This window comes from Rhamphochromis longiceps, linkage group LG6, assembly GCF_057381845.1.
Source record: "Rhamphochromis longiceps isolate RC_006_pf linkage group LG6, R_longiceps_female_GT1.1, whole genome shotgun sequence".
Classification (NCBI taxonomy): domain Eukaryota; kingdom Metazoa; phylum Chordata; class Actinopteri; order Cichliformes; family Cichlidae; genus Rhamphochromis; species Rhamphochromis longiceps.
The window spans coordinates 23,059,547-23,082,082 of NC_140562.1; the positions used below are offsets into that span (position 1 = coordinate 23,059,547).

General features: G+C 42.5%; 2 protein-coding genes across 2 annotated transcripts; both read left to right on the forward strand.

Moving 5' to 3' along the window:
- Positions 1-177: 177 nt before the first annotated feature.
- On the forward strand, positions 178-7,148 carry mogs (mannosyl-oligosaccharide glucosidase). Its single transcript, XM_085409777.1, has 5 exons — positions 178-303; positions 1,369-1,732; positions 3,139-3,362; positions 3,505-3,698; positions 4,693-7,148. The coding sequence occupies exons 2-5, from the start codon at positions 1,384-1,386 to the stop codon at positions 6,458-6,460; spliced, it is 2,535 nt and encodes an 844-aa protein (XP_085265903.1). The 5' UTR covers positions 178-303; positions 1,369-1,383; the 3' UTR covers positions 6,461-7,148.
- A 6,507-nt stretch (positions 7,149-13,655) lies between these two features.
- On the forward strand, positions 13,656-21,397 carry LOC146667967 (uncharacterized). The gene is made up of 2 exons (XM_085409778.1): positions 13,656-18,319; positions 18,586-21,397. Exons 1-2 carry the CDS (start codon positions 18,163-18,165, stop codon positions 19,911-19,913), a joined length of 1,485 nt encoding a protein of 494 aa, XP_085265904.1. The 5' UTR covers positions 13,656-18,162; the 3' UTR covers positions 19,914-21,397.
- The last annotated feature ends 1,139 nt before the right edge of the window (positions 21,398-22,536 follow it).

A 22,536-nucleotide genomic window follows, 5' to 3' on the forward strand; every position in this document is an offset into this window, starting at 1 on the left:
ACTTTTTGTTTAGTAAAATCTATACTTGCTTGTATGCAGTGGTTTATTAAACTCTCATTTTTAACGCTTAAATGAAAACGCCTTCTAAGCGTTAGTTTTACATTTATTCTAATTATAAATATTATTATTATTATTATTATTATTATTTTTTTTAGGGGCAAGCGGTAAATCATTGGATGACATCATTGGCGTGCGGTAGGGAGAACATAGACACGTCAGTGGAAGCGAGCAGTAACCAGGAAGTGGCTAGCAAGCTTAGCCAAGTACGGATAATGATCGGCTGAGACTCTGGTGTTTGGACAGGTCGGTGATGGTTTGCTCAATGAACATGTAGCTAGAAATGATAAATGAATCCGAATTTAATCGCCTGCAGGCTAACTAAGGCCAAAATATACTGCGACAGACAGCTGTTAGTCCTACCAACTCACGTTAGCATTGAGGCAACTAGCGAGTAGCGTGCAACCTGCAGGCGACGTTGCATTGCCGGGGTGTAGGGGCGAGGAACTAGTTCACCGTTTTAAACAGGTGTCGGGAAATGGCTGCTGAAATCGAGACCTCTGCGTGTGAATGGGATACATTTATAAAAATGCTTTATAAAGTCGACATTTCCGGCTCCTGTACACAGTGCAAGGTTATCAAGCTAGACCGCGTTTTTATGCTCGAGACTACGTGAACCTGCACAGTTCCTTCAGGACTGACAAGTTTAATAGGGATGCATTTTACTGGATGAATGTTTCCCCGGATATTTCCGGGTTATATGCTTTAGTCCCCGTCATGAGTCCTGCCTCCTCGGTCTGATTTCATCATAGAGTTAGAGCTTTTTATACTTGCTATATTGCAAGACTACAATTTCTTCTCATCTCGGGGTCTCCAACACAGATCAGCTGCCTCTGTCTGCACCCTATCATAGACATCCACGAACCTTCTCTGTGGTCTTCCACTTCTCCCCCTGCTTGGCAGCTCCATATTCAGCATCCACTATCCCTCCTCTGCACACGTCCTAATCGTCTCAGCCTTGGCTCTCTTTGTCTCCAAAGCACTTGACGTGATGCTTCCTGCTCACATAATACTTCAACCTTCCTTCTCTTCATCTATCAGTCATTTATGACAGCTGTGGCCACTGGCACCCTGTTGCTGGACAATAGCATCGAAGCCTGTCATTGATAATCCTGGCCTTGACTGATCCGGTATGGTAGTCTTATTTTTGATGATCCGTATGCTTGATTTGCCCATGATTTTACACTGGATACCCTTCCTGAAGTGTCCAGGCTTGGAACTTTGAAATTGATTTATTTATCCCATAATATTTATCAATGATGATAATCAGCATGATAAATCTTAACTCTTTCTTTGTTGTCTTTTTCCTAGCTTCTGTAGGGTAGGATGGGCAGGCAGAGGAAGAGGGTGGTGACGGGTGAAGCTGCTCCACCTCCACGGAAAGATGAGAAGCCCTCTGCATTTCACCGCAAGGACAAGAAAAAGAAAGTCAATATTGGGAAAATGTTCATTAACATCTCAATTGGTCTCTGCATATTCAGCCTCATCTGGTTCTTTTATGCCATCTACATGAGATCCAGCCTGGCTAAAAGGGTGGTGACTCTGCATCCGTCTCCTCACGTCCTGGATGCCAATAGCACCGATGCCAAGGTTTCCCCAGAGAGGTTCTGGGGGTCATACAGGCCTCAGGTCTACTTTGGGATGAAAACAAGGAGTCCCAGGTCTATTGTGACAGGTATGATCACACATTTAGAGTCAGGCTAAGGCTAAACACTTGTGTCATTAAATGTTTTAATGAAAAACAGCGACTTATTGTATTTTAAACATCAGAATATTTAATAATGAATATCTAAATGGAAACAATATAGCAATGTGGCCACTTGTTGAGGTTAGTGTTTCCCAAAATGACATGTTAGAAAAACACGTTTGTCTTTGTGATTTTATTGTTCGTTCAACTCTGGTGAAAGACTTTTGAGACTGTGAAAAATCATTTTTTTAACCTTTCAAACCCCACAAACTGCCATAGGTTACAAATGTAGCTTCAACTTACTACATCTCAGAAAAACAAGTGTCTATGAATATGCTGGCCATTTCATTAGTTGCACGTGTTCGAGTGCTCATTAACACAAATATCAGCCAATCACATCACAGCAGCTTAACACATTTAGGTATGGAGACATGCTAAAGGTTGACCTGCTGAAGTTCAGCTGGTAAATGAGGAAGAAAGGTGATTGAAACTCAAATAATCACTCGTTACAACCAAAGTATGCAGAAGAGCATCTCTGAACGTACAGCACATTGAACCTTGAGGCAGACAGATAGCAGAAGATTGCAGATGATCACTCCTGTTAATTAAGAACAGGAAATTGAGGCTACAATTTCGACACGTTCACCAAAATTGGACATCGGAAGATTGGATAAACGTTTGATTTCTGCTGCAAGCATTCATATTTTAGGATCAGAACGTGGCGTAAGCAGCATGCACTCAACGGTTCAGGCTGACGGCGGTGTAAGGGCATGGGGGATATTTTCTTGACACACTGGGATCATTAGAGTCAACTGAGCATCATTTAAACACCACAGCTTAGCTGAGTAATATTGATGATCACGTCCAGCCCTTTACGACCACTGTGTACCCATCTTCGATGAGTTTGTTTCAATGGTTTTAAACAGGAGAGTTTAGCTGTGCCTTGAAGCTCCACTTACCTACTCAGCATCCTTGGTTGAAATGAAACAAACATATAAAGTAAAAAAATATATTTAACTGTAAAATTTTATTAAAAAAACAAAGACTGAAGAAGAATCTTTTTCTTTTTTTTGTAGCTTTTCTGTCAATCACAACAAGGGCACGCTGGTAGAGTACGTGGAATTTCTCTTTAATATTTAATGTAATGTAAATATGTAATTCATCTTTTATTTTATAAATCCTAATCCTCCATATTTGGATAAAATTTTGAGTGCTTCCCAAAATTAAGAACACTTTGACTGCACTTAATATTATTGATAATTAGTTGACAGGACTACTTACGGTACATTTTGAGGTACTATTTGCAGATTGCCACATAATCCTGAGCATAATTTGTACAAGTTTATTGCTTTTAACTGAATTTTTCTTTTCCGTTTATGTATAACTCTTGTCAGGCATGATGTGGATGCGTCAGTTTTCTGACTTGGACATGAATCTCAGGCACATTTGTGAGCAGGGCGATCGCCTTCAAGGCTACGGCTGGCTCATGCACGATGGCCTCACCTTTGGCGTCCAAGAAATCCGAGACAACGATTTCACGCTGACCACCGAGTTTGTTAAGAGGATGGGAGGGGATCATGGAGGAGACTGGACGTGGAGGGTCACAGCCAAACAGCATGTGAGTAATAACTTTGCACCGCCGCAGCTGTTATCTCACACGATCAAAAGCAGCTGATAATATTCTGCCATCTAAGTTTATATATTTTAAATGTATTTATGTTCTTCCACTGGTGATTTGTATGTTGTTCTTCAACCACCAGAGCTCCGCCCCCCAGGCACCAGTCATCTCCCTGATGTTTTACGCAGCAGCAGACGCGCAGGGCTCGCTGCAGGCTCACGTAGAGGAGACGAATCGCCTCGCGTCCATCACCGGTTTCTCAGAGGAGCTTGGAAACTTTAAGATCACCTTCCGAAAGCCTGTCACTGGGGAGCTGTCCAGTGCTAAATACGCCACGTGAGTGTATGAGTCCAAACGTGAATAGGAAAAATAGTACACTAAATACAAAGGCAAAGAAGTTGGAGAGAACATACTTTTAAGAGGCTGCTCAGAATTATCAGGGTTAAGGATATGCATCAAACAACAGTGGTCTAAACTTTAATAAATGTAGTACAGCTGCCAAAAATTCCAATTAGCAGTCAGTGATTTAAGGTAAACCTTGATAGAACGGTGAAAACATCCACTCGTGTAGTAGGCAGGAGTCCTAAGTCAGCAAACACAAATGAATTTCTAGTAGAGAATCATGACTTGAATGAGCCATAACATTTTAATTATGTTGCACCGTCTTGGATGGTGTTTTGTGGTGTGATTTAGAGTCATCCTAATTATTACTAGAGTACCTAAAAAAGAAATCTAACCACTAGATGTCAGCAGATGAAGATTTTCAGACTTGATGATACAGGTTTTCTCAACATTGGGACATTTATTTTAGAGGAATATGTACAAAACATTTTACAACCAGTACAAAAATAAAAGAAAAAAACTAATGTACTGCTGAAACAACAGATGATATTAGTGCAGTGAAGGTGTTGTTCACAGCAGGAAAAAACTGTTGTTGCTTCTTATTGAATGGACGAGGAGTATGCTAGCTTTCTGCTAGCAGCATTTACAGGGAGGAGGAGTATTTTGCACTTTGAAGAGGGCCAGAGAAGACCAGCATAGCAAAATAGCAAGGTACAGTATGCACGGATAGAAATGATAAGAATTGTATATGAACTGTTCCAGTGATTAGCTGTGGGAAGGGGCATGATGAAGTTTTATTGTGACCTTCTGTTCAAACTCTGAGTCATTACTACAGCAGGAGATATCAGAAGTTAAGCTACAGTGTGCTAAGTTCAGTTAAGGTTGCTTAATAGTTGTAGCTGAATACAAAATACACTGTAAGGTTTTGTGTTTATTCAACTGATTTGGTACTACACGGCAGTCAATGCTAGTTTTCTGTCTTTTTCAGCTACAACTACCTTCAGACTGTGTCTCCTGGTCTGGAGAAGCTGACTGACATTGTGAAGTACAGTCTGAACCGCAGGTTTGTGTATAGCCCTCCGTCCGGCGAGAAGAAGCATTACATCGGTGTAGATACCTACAAACCCCCTCACCACCAAAACCAGCAGAAACCTGACCAGAGGAAGGAAAGCGACTTTGTGGTGTACCAGGTGACTGTTCAGACACCTTTCCAGATTGAGGTTCTGTTTGAATCTGGAAGCTTTCACGATCGCCCCAACCAGCTGGTGGGCTCCATCATGACTCAGGAGCTGGAGAAGAGGAAAGCGGAGTTTGATGCAAAGTTTGAGAAAGCTTTTGGCCTTGAGAAGAAAGGTTTTAGCCAAGCGTATATTAAATTCGGCAAGGCAGCACTCAGCAACATGCTGGGCGGAATGGGCTACTTCTTTGGGCAGTCGGTAGTACAGTCGGTCTACAATGAATACCCTCTCCTTTATCCCGAAGGTGCTTTATTCACCGCTGTTCCATCACGCTCATTCTTTCCCAGAGGATTCCTTTGGGATGAGGGCTTTCACCAGCTGCTGTTGAGTAAGTGGGATCCCCAGGTGACGAGGGAGGTCATTGCCCACTGGATAGACCTGATGAATATGGAGGGCTGGATCCCCCGTGAGCAGATTCTTGGAGATGAGGCTCGCAGCAAAGTCCCATCTGAATTTATTGTTCAACGAAACGAGAACGCCAACCCCCCTACGCTTTTCTTAGCGCTTCAGGAGCTTATTGAACAACTCTCATCCAATCCAGACAAGGCAGCATTTCAGCCAACCTTGCATTTCCTCCGACGGCTCTTCCCCAGGCTCAAAACCTGGTATGAATGGTACAACACCACACAGACGGGGCCCCTACCCAATTCTTACCGCTGGCGTGGACGCGACAAGGACACCAATCTGTTTCTCAATCCCAAGACCTTGACCTCTGGGCTGGATGACTACCCACGGGCCTCACACCCCTCAGCAGATGAGCGTCACGTTGACTTGCACTGCTGGATGGCGTTGTCCTCAGGCATCATGGCTAAAGTAGCTCAGCTTCTGGGCGAGCCCCATGAGGACTACCAGCTCTCACACAAAGTGCTCAGTGACAACAACCTGCTCAGTGAGCTCCACTGGTCAGAACAACACCGTGCTTTCAGTGACTTTGGCAACCACACAGAGGATGTATCCTTGCAGAGGGAGAAGGTGTACGTACCTCCAGGGCAGCCTCGTCATCAGTTCCCCGTAGCTCGTCTCGTTCGCTCTGTCCGCAGGGCCCCCAAAGCGCAGCATGTTAATGCTTTGGGTTATGTTAGCTTGTTCCCGTTCTTACTGCAGATTCTCCAGCCCGACTCACCCAAGCTGGAGCATATTTTCCAGGATATGAGAGACTCCAATAAGCTGTGGACACCCTACGGCCTGCGATCGCTCTCCAAGTCCGATCCACTGTACATGAAGCGAAATACAGAACACGATGCCCCCTACTGGAGAGGACCTATCTGGATTAACATCAACTACTTGGCAGTCAGAGCGCTCCACTACTACAGCCACACAGAAGGGCCATACCAAGAGAAGGCAGCTGTTCTTTATGAGGAACTCAGGACTAACATTATCAATAATGTTTATAGACAGTATGTTGAAGCAGGGTATATTTGGGAGCAGTACAATGACGGCACTGGCAGGGGGCAGGGAAGCCACCCCTTCACCGGCTGGTCATCTCTGACCCTATTAATGATGGCTGAACAGTATTGATGCTGTTGATTTTTATCTCCTATCTTTTAAGATACTGGCCTTCATTTATCTGGATGTGACTGAAACAGCATTGTGCAGTAAAGAGTAGCGACACGCAACGAGATCCAAAATTAGAAACCGGCTTCTGCGGTCACACTGTCTCGTTTAACCTTTGATCAGAATTAAGTGTTTTCACACAAGTATTTTTGAAGGGCAGTTTTAAACAAGCCTAAGTGCAGCTACACTGTCTTTGCCAAGTTTTTGGAGCCAAGCTCCCTCTAGTGCTTCAGATGCATTTAACTTAATTGTCTACACCTTCACTGGTCCAGCCTTTAGTACGGAAAAAGAAAACGGACATCTATGTTTGTTTGTCTTCTTAGGGAGGATTCATGTTTTAACAGCAGTGTGGATGACAGTTTTTATACGGACAGCTGTTTGCTAAAAAAAGTTTCCTGGAAAAGTTCTACGAGTCGTGCTTTCACTTGACAAATAAGGGCCATTATCTGTAACTGTGCCATTTTCTCTTTAATCTATCATGTCTTTGATTCTCTGTCTTAATGATTGATTATTTTGACGTTTAATTGTTTAATCAGTCTTTTGGGGGAAAAAAATGTTACATTCAGTCTTTTTCAGCATTTTTTGTTGCCTGTGGTTTGACTGGCAGGGAATGCAGCAGAGACTGTGACAACAAATAAATGGTTTAAATATTTTTTTTTTGTCAGAGTGTACTTTATTTTGGAAATACTGGTGTGTTTGCAATATTGGAAGCAGGTTTTTTTTTTAACTTGCTAAGCCTTTAACTGCCATTTCTGCTTGACATCCAACAAAAAGAAAATTACCCTGTTATGGTTGAAACACTGGCGGCTTTGTCTGCTACTACAAATACACAAATGGGCCAAAAACATTAAAACCATTGACGGCTAAAAGTGATCATTTTATCACAATGAGACATCCTGCTGGGATACAGTAAGTCCTGGTATTCCTGTGGATGTTACTTTAACTACTGACCTAAATGTTGTAGTTAAGTACACCCTGTCATGGCAGCAGGCCGGTGTGCCCCCCTATCCTCATCCACAGTGGCCCGTCCCCACAGCCTACAGGACCCAAACTATCTTCTGCCAGTTTCCCAGAACCAGACATCAGGCAGGTTAGATCAGGAAGGATCTACATAATGTTATACAGGTGGTTCTAATATCACGGCTGGCTGGATATATATAGTAGTTTTTACACACAAACAGTTCATTTTTTTATTCAAGCATAATCTTAGATTAGGAAAGTTGTTCTTTTTGTAGCCTTTTTATCTTCTAAGCTCCAGATCTTTATAATATCTCTGATAATATCGCCCACCCTCTAGGAGTGGATATTATCCCAAAAAACACGATTAAGTCTGAGATCTAAGTGTTAATATTTAATGAATATTATGCAGTACCACAGAGAGGCTAAGTGTGATTTTCATCCTCAATGTACAGCTTACATGGAAGGCTGTCCACTCTTCCAGTTATTGACATAAAGTTGTGTTGCAGGTACTTCATGTCATTGTCAGTCAAAGCCGACGGTAGCTTCAACACACTGTGACCTTATACAGCAGCCGGTCCTTTTTCTTTTGTGAGATGGCGCATTTGAAGGCCTTTTGCTGACGTCAATTTTTTCCCTGTTTTTTTTTTTTTTTGCATGGTTTCCATGGAGCACAGTTGTTGTGAGGGCTTGGTGCTTAATTAGCCAAGATCAAAGGCATAGAGGAGACATACATGGCAAATTCTTTTCACTCCTTGACATATGTTGCCATACATTCACGCACATGGGCAAAGAGTGGCAATGTTCTTATTAATACTTTGACACCAGATATATAAAACGCTGGCGCTGGGAGCACTGATACGGGCTCTCAGTGTGTGTGCAATGACCACTGGGTTGCAGCCTCTACACTTTTATGAATCCTTTGAATGGACTAGATGTGCGGTTGTATAGTTGAAGGCTTAGCATGGTGCTTTAAGGTTGCATGGCTAAAAATAGTGCCTCTATCAGTTAGCAGAGCAGCAGATAGACTGAGAAGCTGCAGACTGGTAGTCCTGCTGAATGTAGTAAAAGCTACAGTATTAGTATCCATTTTTTCCCTCGATCGTGTCACCGACAATAAGTTTAAGCATGCACGCGGCTGCAGAAAGGCTTAAAATTCACATTTTACATTTTTGAAACTCTTACTTGACTGAATCGTTGCTGGGTATAAAGCACAAAAAAAACCGCCGTATGATTTATCAATGTGAAATAATTGGCTCCGGGTTCAGTTGCGGAAGACGCAAGCTCGTCGTTTGACCCCTTGACCTGCTAACGTAAAAGCAGAGTATCAAGGGATTTTGGACACAGACGAGCCACATCATCTGCCTTTTTGCTGCTTCTCTCAGAGGAAATGGATTCCACATCCCCTCAATGCAACTACAGTCGAAAATGCATTTATTTCTTTGAAGAGTGCGGACAATCTGTGTGACTAAAGCACTCACTGCGCAATCCATCCCCCTCACCCAGGACCCTTTTTTCACAGTGAGATGGGATAATAGCCAAACAGCATCAGAGCTAACTAATGTGACTGCATAATAAACAGATGAGTCAGGGAGTATTCATTTGCATATCATCCCAACCTTATCAGAGCTTCTATACAGTGAATATTTTGTGATTGCCTGCTGCCGGTGATTCGGCTGAGTGAGTGCGGTGAATGCAGTGTCCAAAATGCAGCAGCTCTGTGGGGAAAGGGGCTTTTTTTCTTCTTTTCTTCCTGTGATGGAGATCATTATACATGTACAGAGTAATTATAAAGTTGTCTAATAGCACCCCCTCCCACCACCCCAGCACACACATAGACACACACATACATGCACACACACAGCAGTGACTCCTGTATTGAATGTAATTACTGGGAAGGTATGCTAGAGGGAGCTAATTAATAAGGCATTTGTGAGTGGAAAAGTGGCTTTTTGAATACAGCTTAGCTATCATTTTACTTACAATGGAGAGCTACTTAGAATTAAAGCAGCATAAGTGGATAATTATGCTAATGGATCAATTTGGATTTAAGATATGGTGGCAGGCTGTATTTCTAGATGATCACTGTTCATGCATTACAGCACTACAGTGGCTCTAACACACAGTTTCTGTGCTCATGTGGGCTTGCATGTTCGTATTATTTCACTGCAGATATCAGATGTTTTCTTGTCCCGAGGCCACACGCTGCTCTGTGTGTGCGAGAGTGTGTGTGAGCGTGTGTGTGTTCTCCTCTGACACAACTTTTTTTTTTTGCCTTTCATACAAACAAACAAAGCTTCCAGGCTAACTGGCTATGAATTTGCGCTTCTTAGGAAGTAAGGTTTTTTTGTTTGTTTGTTTTTTCTCGGTCCCTGTGTATTCCTCAAGCCTCGTGGCTTTAAACTGCTCAATGGATCACGTCTCATTAGCGTACTGCATGTTAATGTTGTTGTGGAACTCCAGCTTTGACATCACTGACCACACAGGATGGCGTGACAGCGTTTGTTCTCCCCGACATCAAAAACAGCAAGCTTTCCTCTCATTAGGAGTCATCCTAATTGCTGTTTACACTAAATGGCTTTCGATAAAATTTGCTCTAGGATCTATCATATTCACTTTTACACACAAACTCCCCCCCCCCCCCCCCCCCCCTCCTCAGAAGCTTGCTGTTTAATACCGAACTTGCCTCAGCCAACATAGGTCTATGTATGTTATGTAAGGCCCACTATAAATAGGTTCACCCGGGATCTTTTGTCTTTACCTGATTCGCTCTTAGCCCAACAGTTTTTATTTCTGGAGAGAGCTGTGGAAGCTAGTGCAATGTAGAGCCGGCCGTTTCCATAGTTACTTTTGTTAGCTGCAAGCTCTTAACATTCTTCATCTGTTTCCTCACATGTCTGCTGTTAGCTATTTATTTGAATGTGTTTGCATTGCAGGTCTCTGTAATGACCAGTATATGCGCGGCAGTGAAGCACCGATACAAATAATGCTTTCTAATAATTAACGGACGTACATTTTCATACACTTTGTGGAGTCACTTGATAAGAGAAAGAGCAACAAATAGAAATCGGTGTGGGTGCAGATGAGTCAGAGACTAGAATATGCCGACCTATTAACTTAAGTTGGTCAAAAGTACATGCAATTAGTTCCATGTTGTGTGAAAATGATGTAGTGCAGTGGATGTTATTGAGCTTCAGTCTAAAGGCATTGCTGGTTTGTCTGTCAAATGAAATATTATAGATATTTACATTGCTTTCTCTTAATTTCATGTTATCTAACAGTATGTGTTTCGTGCGAGTTAAGGAATGCTTCACCTCTGTGGAGATGTTATAATTGAAACAGCAAAAAAAAAAAAGAAAGAAAGAAAATGTTAATGTCTTGGCTTTTTTTTTGTTGTTGTTTGTTTGGATTTCTTTTGAAAATGTGCAGGCAGTTAGGTAACACCAGGTGCAGTAGCTGGATCGGGCCCAAGAATCGGACTGTCAGAGAGCCGTAAGCATGGATGCAACAGAGAAGAGGGCAAGGTGGGAGCCATGCGAGCACAGCGTGTGTGGAGGAGTCTGGGGGCATAGTTAAAGAAACACTGGGGCATTCCGCAATCACGATTGGAGAGCTGGAATCTGATTCTCACCCATCCCTGTTGTAGAACCAAAGAGTACAGGCAGGCGGCTGGGGACCAAAGTGGGCGAGTGCGAAAGTATTTTTGGATCGCACGGGAAACCTGCCACACCAACAGCAGCAGCAGCATCGGGGCCTGGTACCGGGCTTCCCTAACCCACTCCCACTCTCAGAGGAAGAGCAGGAGAGAGATGTTCCTTCAAAGACGAACCACGCTTCCGCTGCTTTCATTTTTCTTATTTGTGCTATTTCGCTTTCAATTGCCCAGTGTTTGGATGATGATGTAGTATATATAACTATGCAGAGCCCCACATGACAGAGAGAGAGAGAGGGAGAGAGAATAACGAACTTGGCAGCTGAGGCGAGTATCTTGTATTTATAGAAAGTCGTGTTTCCGGCAGAGGTTTCTGTGGTTTTAGCACTCCCAATCCATTTTTGCGGTGTCTTACTGGCCCCATTGTAGTCAGGTTTAGACTGAAGATGTTCCCTCATCTAACGCCTTGGGGGGGAGATTTGACTGTGAGACGTGTCAGAATGTGATTTGGGGGTGGCAGATGGATTTCTGCTAGCACCGTTTAACCCTTACTTTCGGAGGATTTCTCCATAAATGTTCTGTGCAGTCAGAAGCAGAAGACATTAGCAAAAAAGTACGGCACAGCTCTTGAGGCTGAATGTAAATGTGTTATATATACATATACATTTTCACACCATCAGGATGCAGAGAAGATGGGAGCTTACCTTGTTAAATTTTTTTTATTTTCTTAATCTCAGTTCTTTTGTATTTGTCTTGTGGATCCAGTGCAGTAATTTCTGTATAAGCTCTCCAGATCATGGTGGGTTTGAAGTGCTTTTTTATTTCAAACAGCAACGACAGCCTCTGCATCTCAGTGGATTTCCTGGTATGGATCAGGTTCGTCTATTATTTACTCTCAAACACTGTGGGCTGCAAAGCTGGTTGACAGGATGCCAAGGCATTGAGATTTCCAGGAGTTACTGTACACATCAGGTTCATTTTAAAGCATCAGTTGTAGGTGCAAAATGATTGTGTTCTTTTAACAAGAAGTAATGTTGATGTGACTATAGAAAGATCCAGTGATTTAGTTCAATTCAATTCAATTTTATTTGTATAGCGTCAAATCACAACAAAAGTCGCCTCAAGGCTTACTAACGTAAGTTAGTCCAGGTGTCAAACTGTTAAAGGCCAAGAAAATCAAACAGCGGCGGAGCTGTGTTGTCCGGAAAATTTAGAATTCCTATTGCAAATCGATTGATGGAAAGAAGCCTGCAACTGGTTTTCAATAACTAGTGAAAGCCATCCACTTATCTGATTTGGCTTCAAACCAGAATTATAGTGTGCGCTGCAGGACAAAGGCAATAAATTCTATCAATAAGAACAGACAATTATAAGAGCACCTTTGGTCTCTGGGTGGAACACGAGCTCACATTTTTGGGGGAATTGAAAATTCGAAAATTAACACTTGCAGATCCCAAATACAATACAATCTATTGATGAGACTTTTTTGATATGCAATTTGTTTCACTAGCTTGACTGAGACCAGAATGAGCACCACACAATGTGCATTTACATGCCAGGATGTGCCTTTTTTTGTAATGATGTGTTATAAAGGCTCAAACCATCATCTGGGTTTCATCTGTATTACTGATCTAGGTTGTTGGTAAAGCAGCGGTTAGATATTCCATTTCTTACAAAGTCAAAATAGCCAAATATACAGCAGGCATTATTGTCCACCCTAACCTTCATCTCACAGGCAATGATTTCAGAGGACACTCACTCCTTTCTGCCTCTTCAACTCGTGTCAGGCACCCACCTGGTAAGAAAAACTCCCACTGCCTGTCCAGGAGCGAACCTGAAAATAACCCAGCCAGATGCTTCACTTTGACCTAAACATCCAATAAAGCAGTTGCAACGTTACCAATGAGTTAACATAGACTTACTATGTTTTTTCTGTCAGAGTAGGCCCGATATCATCAGGACACTGCTATTTTTTTCACATGCTGACACTAAACGCTATGAAATACCGAGTGTATTTCATGGAAAATGTTAGCAGCGTGACTTTGAGCACAAAAGTAAAATCAATTGGCCCACCACTGTGGTCTAGACTGAAAATATCAAAAACTTTTATATTACACTCTTCCTCTGTGATCCCTTGACTGATGATTTAGAGCCGCCAGCAGGATTTTACTTTTTTTTTTTTTTTTTTTTACCTTTTTCCTGAAGTATCTTCACATTTAATAGAAGACGTGCAGCGCAAAATTCCTATAAATATTCATGATTGTCCGGTGACACATCTTAATGGCTTTGATTATCCTCTGACTTTTCCTCCAGTCTAACGGCGAGGCTGACATTTCTGCACTGTGGAAAGATTTTACAAGAAATTTGCTACACGTGTTAAAGCCCGTCCTCAATGAAGTGGCGATCCACTTCATGTAGCAGGTCCAGATTTTAATTTGTCTCGCTCTTCATGACAAAACAAGTGCAATTGTGTTAATTGCGCAGAAGCAAATGTTTGCATTTTAGCGTGCTGAGCCAAATTTTGCAACTCTGCTGGCATCTTGAAGCATCTGCAGGGAATTACTTGTGCAGGTATTTTGAAGGATTGTTCAAAATTAATTTCAGTAGTAGTAAAAAAAAAAAAAAGAACACATATTATCAGTTGAATCTGACTAGAAAAGAAAGTAAAAGCTTAAGAGGTTTGCTGACTGTGCCTCAAAATAATGTTTTAAAAAGCATTTTTGTGGAAGTTGTAACATTATCTTTCCCATAGATTTCAGTTCAGGGTTATTTAAGTGCCATGCCTCTGATGTAGCTCTCACGCCTCTTATTTCTGGCTAGGCTAAAATGTTGGACAGGGTTTCATGTAATAATAATAATAATAATATTGCCATTTTCAGTGTGTCAACATTTAGCCCAAAGCCTCACAGCCTTAGCAGGGCTGTGGACTTCACAAAGGAAAGAGCTAAAGCAGAAGTAGGCGCTCAGTGTTTGTTTGTCTGTTTGTTCATTTGTCTGTCTGTTTTCAGGAGGATAAAAGACAAAACAGAAAACTGCCAAGCAGACTTTCATGAACCTTAGAGGGGAAATGGAATAGAAAGAATCCATTCAGTTTTAGGGCAGGTCTGGTTCACTCTTTTTTTTAAACCCTTTGTCACCCAAATATCAGACATATTATTATCAGACTTATTTTGTAATTTTAGCTGCAAAAGTAAAAAAGTAATAGTCGTCTTTCAGGAACCATCTGAATTTCCCCTCTAGCCCAAAATGTTTGAGGAGCTCTGGTAATGTGAGGCGCACATGGTGAAATCTAGGCGGAGCTGATTTTTCTGTCTGTGTTCAGACAGCAGTACCTTGTGAATGCTTTGTGCTACCACGATACACCGAATATCCCCATAAAACTCGTCTTCTCTACTTTCCGAAAGCATTTAAATTTCGTAACTAGCACGAACGGAGTTACAGTTATTTGAAGAGCTCTTGTAAAATGGGCCCTACACCGGGCTGATAGTAAAAAGATGGGTTAAGATGCCAAAACAGGGCACTTGACTCCAGACCTTAAGGTTAGAAGACAAATTAATATATTAGCTAAATTAGAAAGTACTACAGCTTGAGCTTGTTATAGGTCAGTACTATATTAAAGCAAGTTCTACTTGTGCTCTACTGAAACTATCCATTTAGCAGAAGTGCCAAGACATCCTTTCATTAAAGCAATGTTTCATCTTCTTTCCATTGCCAGCACTTTAAACCTCTTTTGAAGTCAATATCTTATTAAAACAGAGAAGTTGGTATTGCTCTACATTCTTTCCCTGCCTAGCAAGCCGTTTCCTCAGAAACAGGAGCATTTTGTCTCACAGTGCTCAGAGGAAGGGAATAAAACAAAGGCTTTCATTTAACTTTCACAGGTATGGAGTTACCCCTGCGCTATAATGTCAGTAAGTGCTAACATTACGTAAATCCATTACTTAGTCCCTGTGCTGTGGCATTTTATGGAGGAGAGAGGTTAGCCACACTGCAGTTATCATAACAGCATCTCGTGATCTGAACTCTGTGTGATCAGATTGGTTTTAATAGACTCTGGATTACTTGGAGGCAGTTCCTCAAAGCTAAACATCTCTGGGCCTAGAATTAGAGTGCATAGCTGAGGTGAAAACGATTTGTTCCGGAGAATGTCACTGCTGCAATGAAAGAGCTTATATGCTATTATCATACCCTACCTTAAAAAGATGACAGGGTAGCGACTTAGAGATCCTTTGATACATTTTCCAGCGCTCAGTATTGATGGAGATAACATAAAATTTGAGCTGTCTAGCGTGAGCGGGCTGTTTATTATGGCTAATAGTCCTTTTTGCATTTGTGCTGCAGTAGACACAGTAACTTTTATTCCATATAGTCCACAATCTCTCTTACCTTCGGTTAATCTCGCCTGTAACAAAACACACTTAGAGTCAGGTGGAATGGCCTGAGATCTGAGCCCTTGCAGTTGTCTGTCGTACGTGAATGAAGCAGCTTTCTGGTTTTCCTTCCCTTGCCTTGTTAGATTTTTGCTCGTGTATAGCCGCGTGCACTTGTGACCCCGTGTTGCTGGCTTTACAGCTATTGCAAAAGTCAAATTAAAGAGCGATTTCCCTTTTCTAAGATTGCTTCATTTGAATACGTTTTAACCCTAAAAATTACACAGTGCGGTAGATAGAAGTTTGAGAAGTCTGCATAATTTTAGGAGGGGTCCCTGTCCTTTCCTCTCTCCCAGGCGTGTTCCCTATTTTGTCCGTCTGCTTTTATAAAAGCTAAAATACCAACAGACACTCAGCGCCCACTTCATTACCTGGTCAGCCTGTGCTGTTTAATGCACTCCAGTACATGGTGCCATTTATGTACATGGCTTTACCATTAAGGGTACACAGCATTTAGTTATTGGGCTTTTTAATAAGAGGAGTTTCTGTTATTCTGACCCCTCATGTGCAGAATGTGAATGGGAAGGACACAATATAAGAAACACTTTTGAATAGCATTTCATGTCTAAAAACACAATCTTCCTCTAACCCCTTAAATACGTTTGAGGATTCATGTTGTTGTTTTTTCAGTATACTAGTATGCAGATTATGTCATGAACTGTTATTTGCTTTCTATGGAAATTAAATACAATATTAGTGCAGATGTTTGAAGTACTATTATACTTAAGGCTTAATAAGGCATCTTACTGAAATACTCAAATATTCCCATGAACATTATGGCTGTACAGAGGCTTAGAGTATCACTTATGCGCTTTAATGCTGTACAACTCAGAACTCTGGGCCTCCTGCTCATGTAAAAGAAATGTTATTTGTAGAGCTAAAAGCTCCACGGTGTTAATGGAAATGAATGATTTCGGTATGAATTCTTCTGCCGGCTATAGGATTGATTTTAAGGGAAATAATGCAATTCACCTAAATAAAGACACACACGAAGCATTCAGAGTGAAGTTTTTTTAAAAAAAGAAAAAGTAATGACTTTTTGCTGGTTCATGTGTGATTACACGGCCGAACGCTGCACCGTCGCTATCCATGGTCCTGAACCTCCGAGCCGGAGCCAGAGGTCTGCTGCAGACTGCAGCGTCCTATGAAAGAGTATCGACTTTTTGTAATAGGAAGTGTGACCACGGAGTGCACCCGGCAACAGATGCGAAAGTGAAAAAAAAAATGCTTTGGGGGGGTTGAAATGTCATGTGAACAGTTGGGTTCAACCACTGAACACCTCAGGGGTGTTATCGACTCCCTTCAATGCTTTTAAAGGCCAAGGGTTCGCTCAGACCAGGCTGTGCTGTTATTCGCCTGATAGAGTGAGCGACCACAATTTCCAGCGGCACCTCGAGAGGAAGTGAATTTGTGAAAGTAAATCTAAGCAGTGGAACGTCTGGAAGGAGAGTTCAGCGCACTACTAGAAACATCCAGATCACACAGTCTGCACCAGACACGAGAAAGGATGGTGTCAGCCGAGGGGAAAAGAAGTACCTGAATAGGTGTGCATAGGCGTGTATTTAAAGCGTGTAGTGATATTTGTACCCCGTGTCACAGCACGTGAAGCCAGCCTCTTTCTTTTCAGGTTTTAAATAGAACAAAGTCAATTAATGTGCTTCGTTACACCTTTAATATGTTACATTTGACTTTATAGACATTTTTATATCCTTGCGTTATATCTGCTGGGCTACATGTGCGTTATTTCTTACTCATCTCGCACATTTACGCGCATTTCAACGTCCTTTATGGCCTGTTTGGTCATGTAAGTGATCTTGTTTTATAGTATTTAGTATTCTGTATTGCATGTTATGTGTAGTTACTGCAACAAATGAGACATTTCCGTCTTTTAAGCTCATAGTCCCAAGTTGGAGTAACTCTTTTTTTTACACATCCTTAATTGGTAACTGCTACCCTCTCGGCTACTAAACGAGAGGAATAATACTCGTTTGACATGCACAGCCAAAACAAATGGGCGCATGGACTGTGGAGCCCTTTTGACATCGTTTCTTTTCAGTGTGAAATTTTCCGCGTTGGACGAGGATGCATCCAGGAGAGGACTTTATGGCTCAAGATTAGCTTCACTTTTGTGACATTTTAATTAAAAAGACGATTCGTTTATGTGGAAAGAAAAAGGCATCATTATTAAGGAACACTACCGCCACTTGTTGCAACGTCAGACTCCCATCTCTCCGGCATGGGAGGAGGGAGGATTTGAGGGGAGGTGGGGACACCGTCACATCCTCTGTCCATATATGGGCATGAAGTTTACACGCAGCGGGGAATCCTCTCACTGGAGCTGATGAATGGGGAGGAGGGCCGAGGGAGCTGCCAAAGTGTATATAAGGAGAGAGAGGGGAAGTCGCTGATGTGAAATCCACAGCAGGCAAATACCTACCGAGGAGCAGAAACGAAAAGGAATACCGTTAATTGCTTTTTTTCCCTGTTTTTGACCACAGACCACTTTGGATCATTTGTTGAATACCATCAAAACAAGCTTCTGTATTATTTGTTTACCCCCTCCCTTTTTTTTATTTTACCTTTTTTGTTTCCTTCCCTGGGAGAGACGGACTTTTAAGTGCATCAGTATGTTGAACAATATGGATTTGAATGCGAAAGATTCTTTCTACCCTCAGTTTGAGAATTGCAACAGTTCTTCCTTGGGGATGGAAAACAGCGTGCGGAAAGATAACCAGGAGGTGTATGTCGATGCAGAGCGGGGAGTACCTGCCCAGTTTGGCCACGGTGAGTTCGCATGTTTGCACTGTCGATGAATCTGCATGCATGACCGTTTAAAACGTAGAAGATGAGCATTACCGGAAAGCGATGAGACTTTATTTTCGGGGCAGTCCGGTATGCTCTCTATCGGGGGCAAAATACGCACGGATGTTTATGTAACGCAGTTTTTTTTTTTTCACACACCCCCACCAATCGCTTAAATTCCACTCATTTTTTAATCCACTTATAAAAGACTCGCGGTTACAAAGTTTCCTCTCTTTCTAATTCCACAGAAGGAACACCTGCAACTCTCAAAACCGAAGCTTCCAACTCAGAATTCGCTTTTAACCCCTGCGAGTGCCCAAAAGACACATACACCCCCTCCTCGCTCGCCTACTCCGGCAGTTTCTATGTGGAGGCATCTCAGGGAGCGCCGTGCAGCACCGAAACACTCCTCAACATGATCACAGAGATTGTGGGCATATCCACGCTGCCGCTTTCAGAAGTGCAACAGAGCGGCAGTCGGGGAACTTATCCGTCGCCTGCGCCGCTGGACAGCAGCAGTGGTAATTTTGGAGACCCTGGCTCCAAGAGGCAGTCCTACACGTGCTCCGGACCCACTCCTCCTGTGTACTCTCCGGATCAGACGTGCTCGAGGTATCCCGATGATCAGGCCGGCGGCCAGGTCCAAGACCCGTCCTCTTCCCAGCTCAACTTCAGCTCATCCCGAGCTCCTAACCAGAAGAAGGCTGAACCAAAGTCAGAGGCTGCTTCTTTCCCCGTCGTGGTGAAGAATGAGTTTGAGAGCAGCTGCTACGAGTGGGGGACCCTTAATAAGTCTGACTGTTTGGAGACCAGTTTCCAGACTGAAACCTTTCCGATGTCGAGCGATTTCCCCCCTGACCAGCAAATGGATGTAAAGGAACTTTTAGACACGTTCCCCCCGATTTGTCCCAACCCGGAGATGGAGTTTAAAGTGGAGGAGGGCATCAAACAGGAGCCGTGTTTCTCTGACACCTGTTCTCAGAGCTACTCCAGCCCCATGTACAATAATTACCTCCCACCCCCGCCGATGGGCCTCTCCTCTAACCTGAAACCCTTCCCCGAACCTCCACAGCCATCTAATCAGTGCGATTCCTTATACACAACACCAGCTTTACCGAGCACCATAGACTCCATCCTGTACTCTTCCTTGCTGCCAGATTCATTTGCCCAAAGTTACACCACCCGCGCTGCGAAGCCCCCCAGGGCCAGAAAGAGCCCTGCCGCCTCTCATGGCCCCGCCAAAGAGAAGCCCTTCACCTGCCCCATGGAGAGCTGCGACCGGCGCTTCTCTCGCTCGGACGAGTTAAACCGGCACATCCGCATCCACACAGGCCACAAACCTTTCCAGTGCCGCATTTGTTTGCGCAGTTTCAGCCGTAGCGATCACCTCACCACCCACACCAGGACTCACACCGGGGAGAAACCGTTCTCCTGCGACGTGTGCGGCAAACGCTTTGCCCGCAGCGACGAGAGAAAACGGCACGGACGCGTACATCTGAAACAAAAGGAGAAAATGGAAATTAAGCCACAGGTGACCACCGGCGCGTGGCCGTTCACTCTTCCCGAGGGGATCTGAAGACCAGGCCGCGTGTGCACACTTAACATGTTAGGATCTTTCCGTCTTGGAAGATAAACCAGCTGACTACAAGTTGATGTCTGAGTTGGTCTGACTGGTGAGCCAATACCTAACGTAAAAGGTTTTTGCGAATATTAAGAGTTTTTGAGGAGCAGAGAAGGGGAAGAGGACTGCTTCGGCCTTATTGCAGGCTGCCGATGCTGCTGACTATTATGCAAAAAAAAAAAAAGTGCATAAGTTGTAAGAGTCGGTAAACAGATCAACAATTAACTTGTTGCTGTTACTGTCAGTAAAGCCAAACCTCTCCGCCCTGAATTGCATGACTGCTGTTCAGCACCTCCTTCACCTGGACAGCTCCAACCTCCATTCGCCTCTCACACTGAATGGATTGCACTTACAGATTATTAATATCTCCATTTAAGATTCTTATTTTCTGCTTTTAGCATTCTTAGAGCAATTGTTTGGACTATGTTTCTTAAAAATTCTTGCATGTTTATGTCAGTGTTTTTTTTTTTTTTTTCCCTTTGGCTGGAATATCAACCTCTGTCAAGGTACTCGTTCACTCCACAGTGAAGGTTTATTGACATGAATGTAGACTAACATATTTATGGTTCTCACCATAAAGCTGCCCACCTTTGATCAGATTTAGTGTTTGTTTATCTTCTTATCATTATGCTGTCAGTGTTTTTTGTCACTGGTCTTTGTGTTGTGTTACAATTGTTTGGATTATTACAGTTGTGAAAGATATATCATAAATGGGAAATAAATATATTTGTATTACTGTACTTTCTTTGTATTTTTATAGCCAACTGTATATTTTACAAGTATATTTGAGCGTCCTTTTTAAGGTGAATTGTATTCTAAATCATAACTAATGTCTTGGTTTTTGAGGGCTATTGTTTAGTAATACAATATTTTAAATGTTACAATTTGATATCGGAAACCTTTTCGCACTTCATCCCATTGTTGGTACGATGAGAGTTATTTCATTGAATTGTTGATCTAGATTTTAAAAAAAGGGAATGTACTCTAGTTGTGGTACGGCTTTTCAATTCAAGCCATTTTACAGTATGTACAGAGGTATGTTTATTCGAGCTAGGGAAAAAACCTAGCAAATCATATTTAAAAAGAAAAAAAAACATTGCTTTTAAGTAATCAGGTAGCACACATTGCTGCGAGTTTCTGTAGACTTTACCTTGGCGATGAAAGGGTTTTTGACTCCTCATATCTTTTGCTGGAGATACTGTATGCTGAAAAATGTTCACACTTTAGCAAAAAAACGTCAAAACAAAACAAAACAAAAAAAATGTTCAGAGTTTGGTGAAACTGTCACCAACAGGGTACTGCAAAAAGTAATTTAACTCGCCTTAAGTTATATTAACTGTTCAAGTAAAGATTTTGTACATACACAGTTTCTACAATACTTTAAATTAATATCGATGTTGTTATTTTTATGAAAAGTTTATGAGCAAAATAAAATTTTCTGGAAGCAGCAAGTTTCTCGTGTGTGTGGTTTGGAATGATCTCACTTTGCTCAATGGTATCGTGCGCCGTCAAGACCCCCCGTCGGAGCATTCAGATGAGTGTGTGTCTTACCCAAAATAAACATTATAACAGGCCCCCCATGGCGCCACACTGTAGCCCTAACATTAGACATCGCAGTTCTGCCCTGTGACTCACGAGGCTCAAACACATTACAGTGAATACCTCGCCCCGAATCCCTGTTGACTTCAAAAGATTTTCTCGTGATGTGAACACCACATGTGCCACGGTAATCTTGTTAAAAAGGACATTTTCTTGCCATGTCAATGAGATGATCTCAAGCCTTGTGTTCATTCATTCCTTTGTTCATTCAATTGCCCCTTTTTCCTCTTTTTTGGGGGCTATAGAAGGATATTAATTTCAACTCAAGCGCTGAACACGATCATCTTCTATTATCGTGATTTTGTTTCTTTTTGAATAACGCTGGAACTTTAGCCTCCTCTTGTCAAAACTTCCCATTGCATTCCTGTAAGTGCAGGTAATAATCTTTGTGCCTTCAGACCTTTCTACAAGAAAAAGGAAAGAGTGACTCAAAGCTGTGGTGAAAGCCATTTCTTCATTTTGTAATCTTTAGAGTGTTTTTTTTAAGCAGCACTCTGTAAAGAAGAGATCATTGTACGAGCAATGCTTAACGTAAAAGCAACTACAACACTGATTTGCTCTACTGTGTACATGCATACGATTTTCAGAGGCATTTTTCAACATGCCAAAATCTCACAATCTGTCACCGCAAACCGTGGAGCCATCCATGTATGAGGGTCTCCGCGGTGGTACACTGCCCGTGACGCAGTTGGCTGGCAGATCACTACTTTGCATGCCCACGGCAGTGCGCAAGTGCCTGCGTTGTCTGTGGCTGACAAACATACTGTAGCAGTGTGGAAATGCAAGCTGCCACACAGAGCACTGTGAATAGTATGTACCCATCCTCTCCTGTCTATCACTCATCCTTGCTTACAATAGCGCGTGGCCCAACCGGCATCGGCACGCACCCGCTTGTCCGTGTTGTTTTAGTGGCAAACATTGTCCAGTGATGGATGGTTGAGGTTTTTAAATTGCGGCGATGTGCAGTCACGGTGACCAT

Bases quoted from the DNA above. Each gene is read 5' to 3' on its own strand.
- mogs (XM_085409777.1), top strand. From the start codon at position 1,384: ATGGGCAGGCAGAGGAAGAGGGTGGTGACGGGTGAAGCTGCTCCACCT. The intron at 3,363-3,504 runs GTGAGTAATAAC...TTCAACCACCAG, and splicing joins GGGTCACAGCCAAACAGCAT to AGCTCCGCCCCCCAGGCACC. The intron at 3,699-4,692 runs GTGAGTGTATGA...TGTCTTTTTCAG, and splicing joins TCCAGTGCTAAATACGCCAC to CTACAACTACCTTCAGACTG.
- LOC146667967 (XM_085409778.1), top strand. From the start codon at position 18,163: ATGTTGAACAATATGGATTTGAATGCGAAAGATTCTTTCTACCCTCAG. The intron at 18,320-18,585 runs GTGAGTTCGCAT...CTAATTCCACAG, and splicing joins ACCTGCCCAGTTTGGCCACG to AAGGAACACCTGCAACTCTC.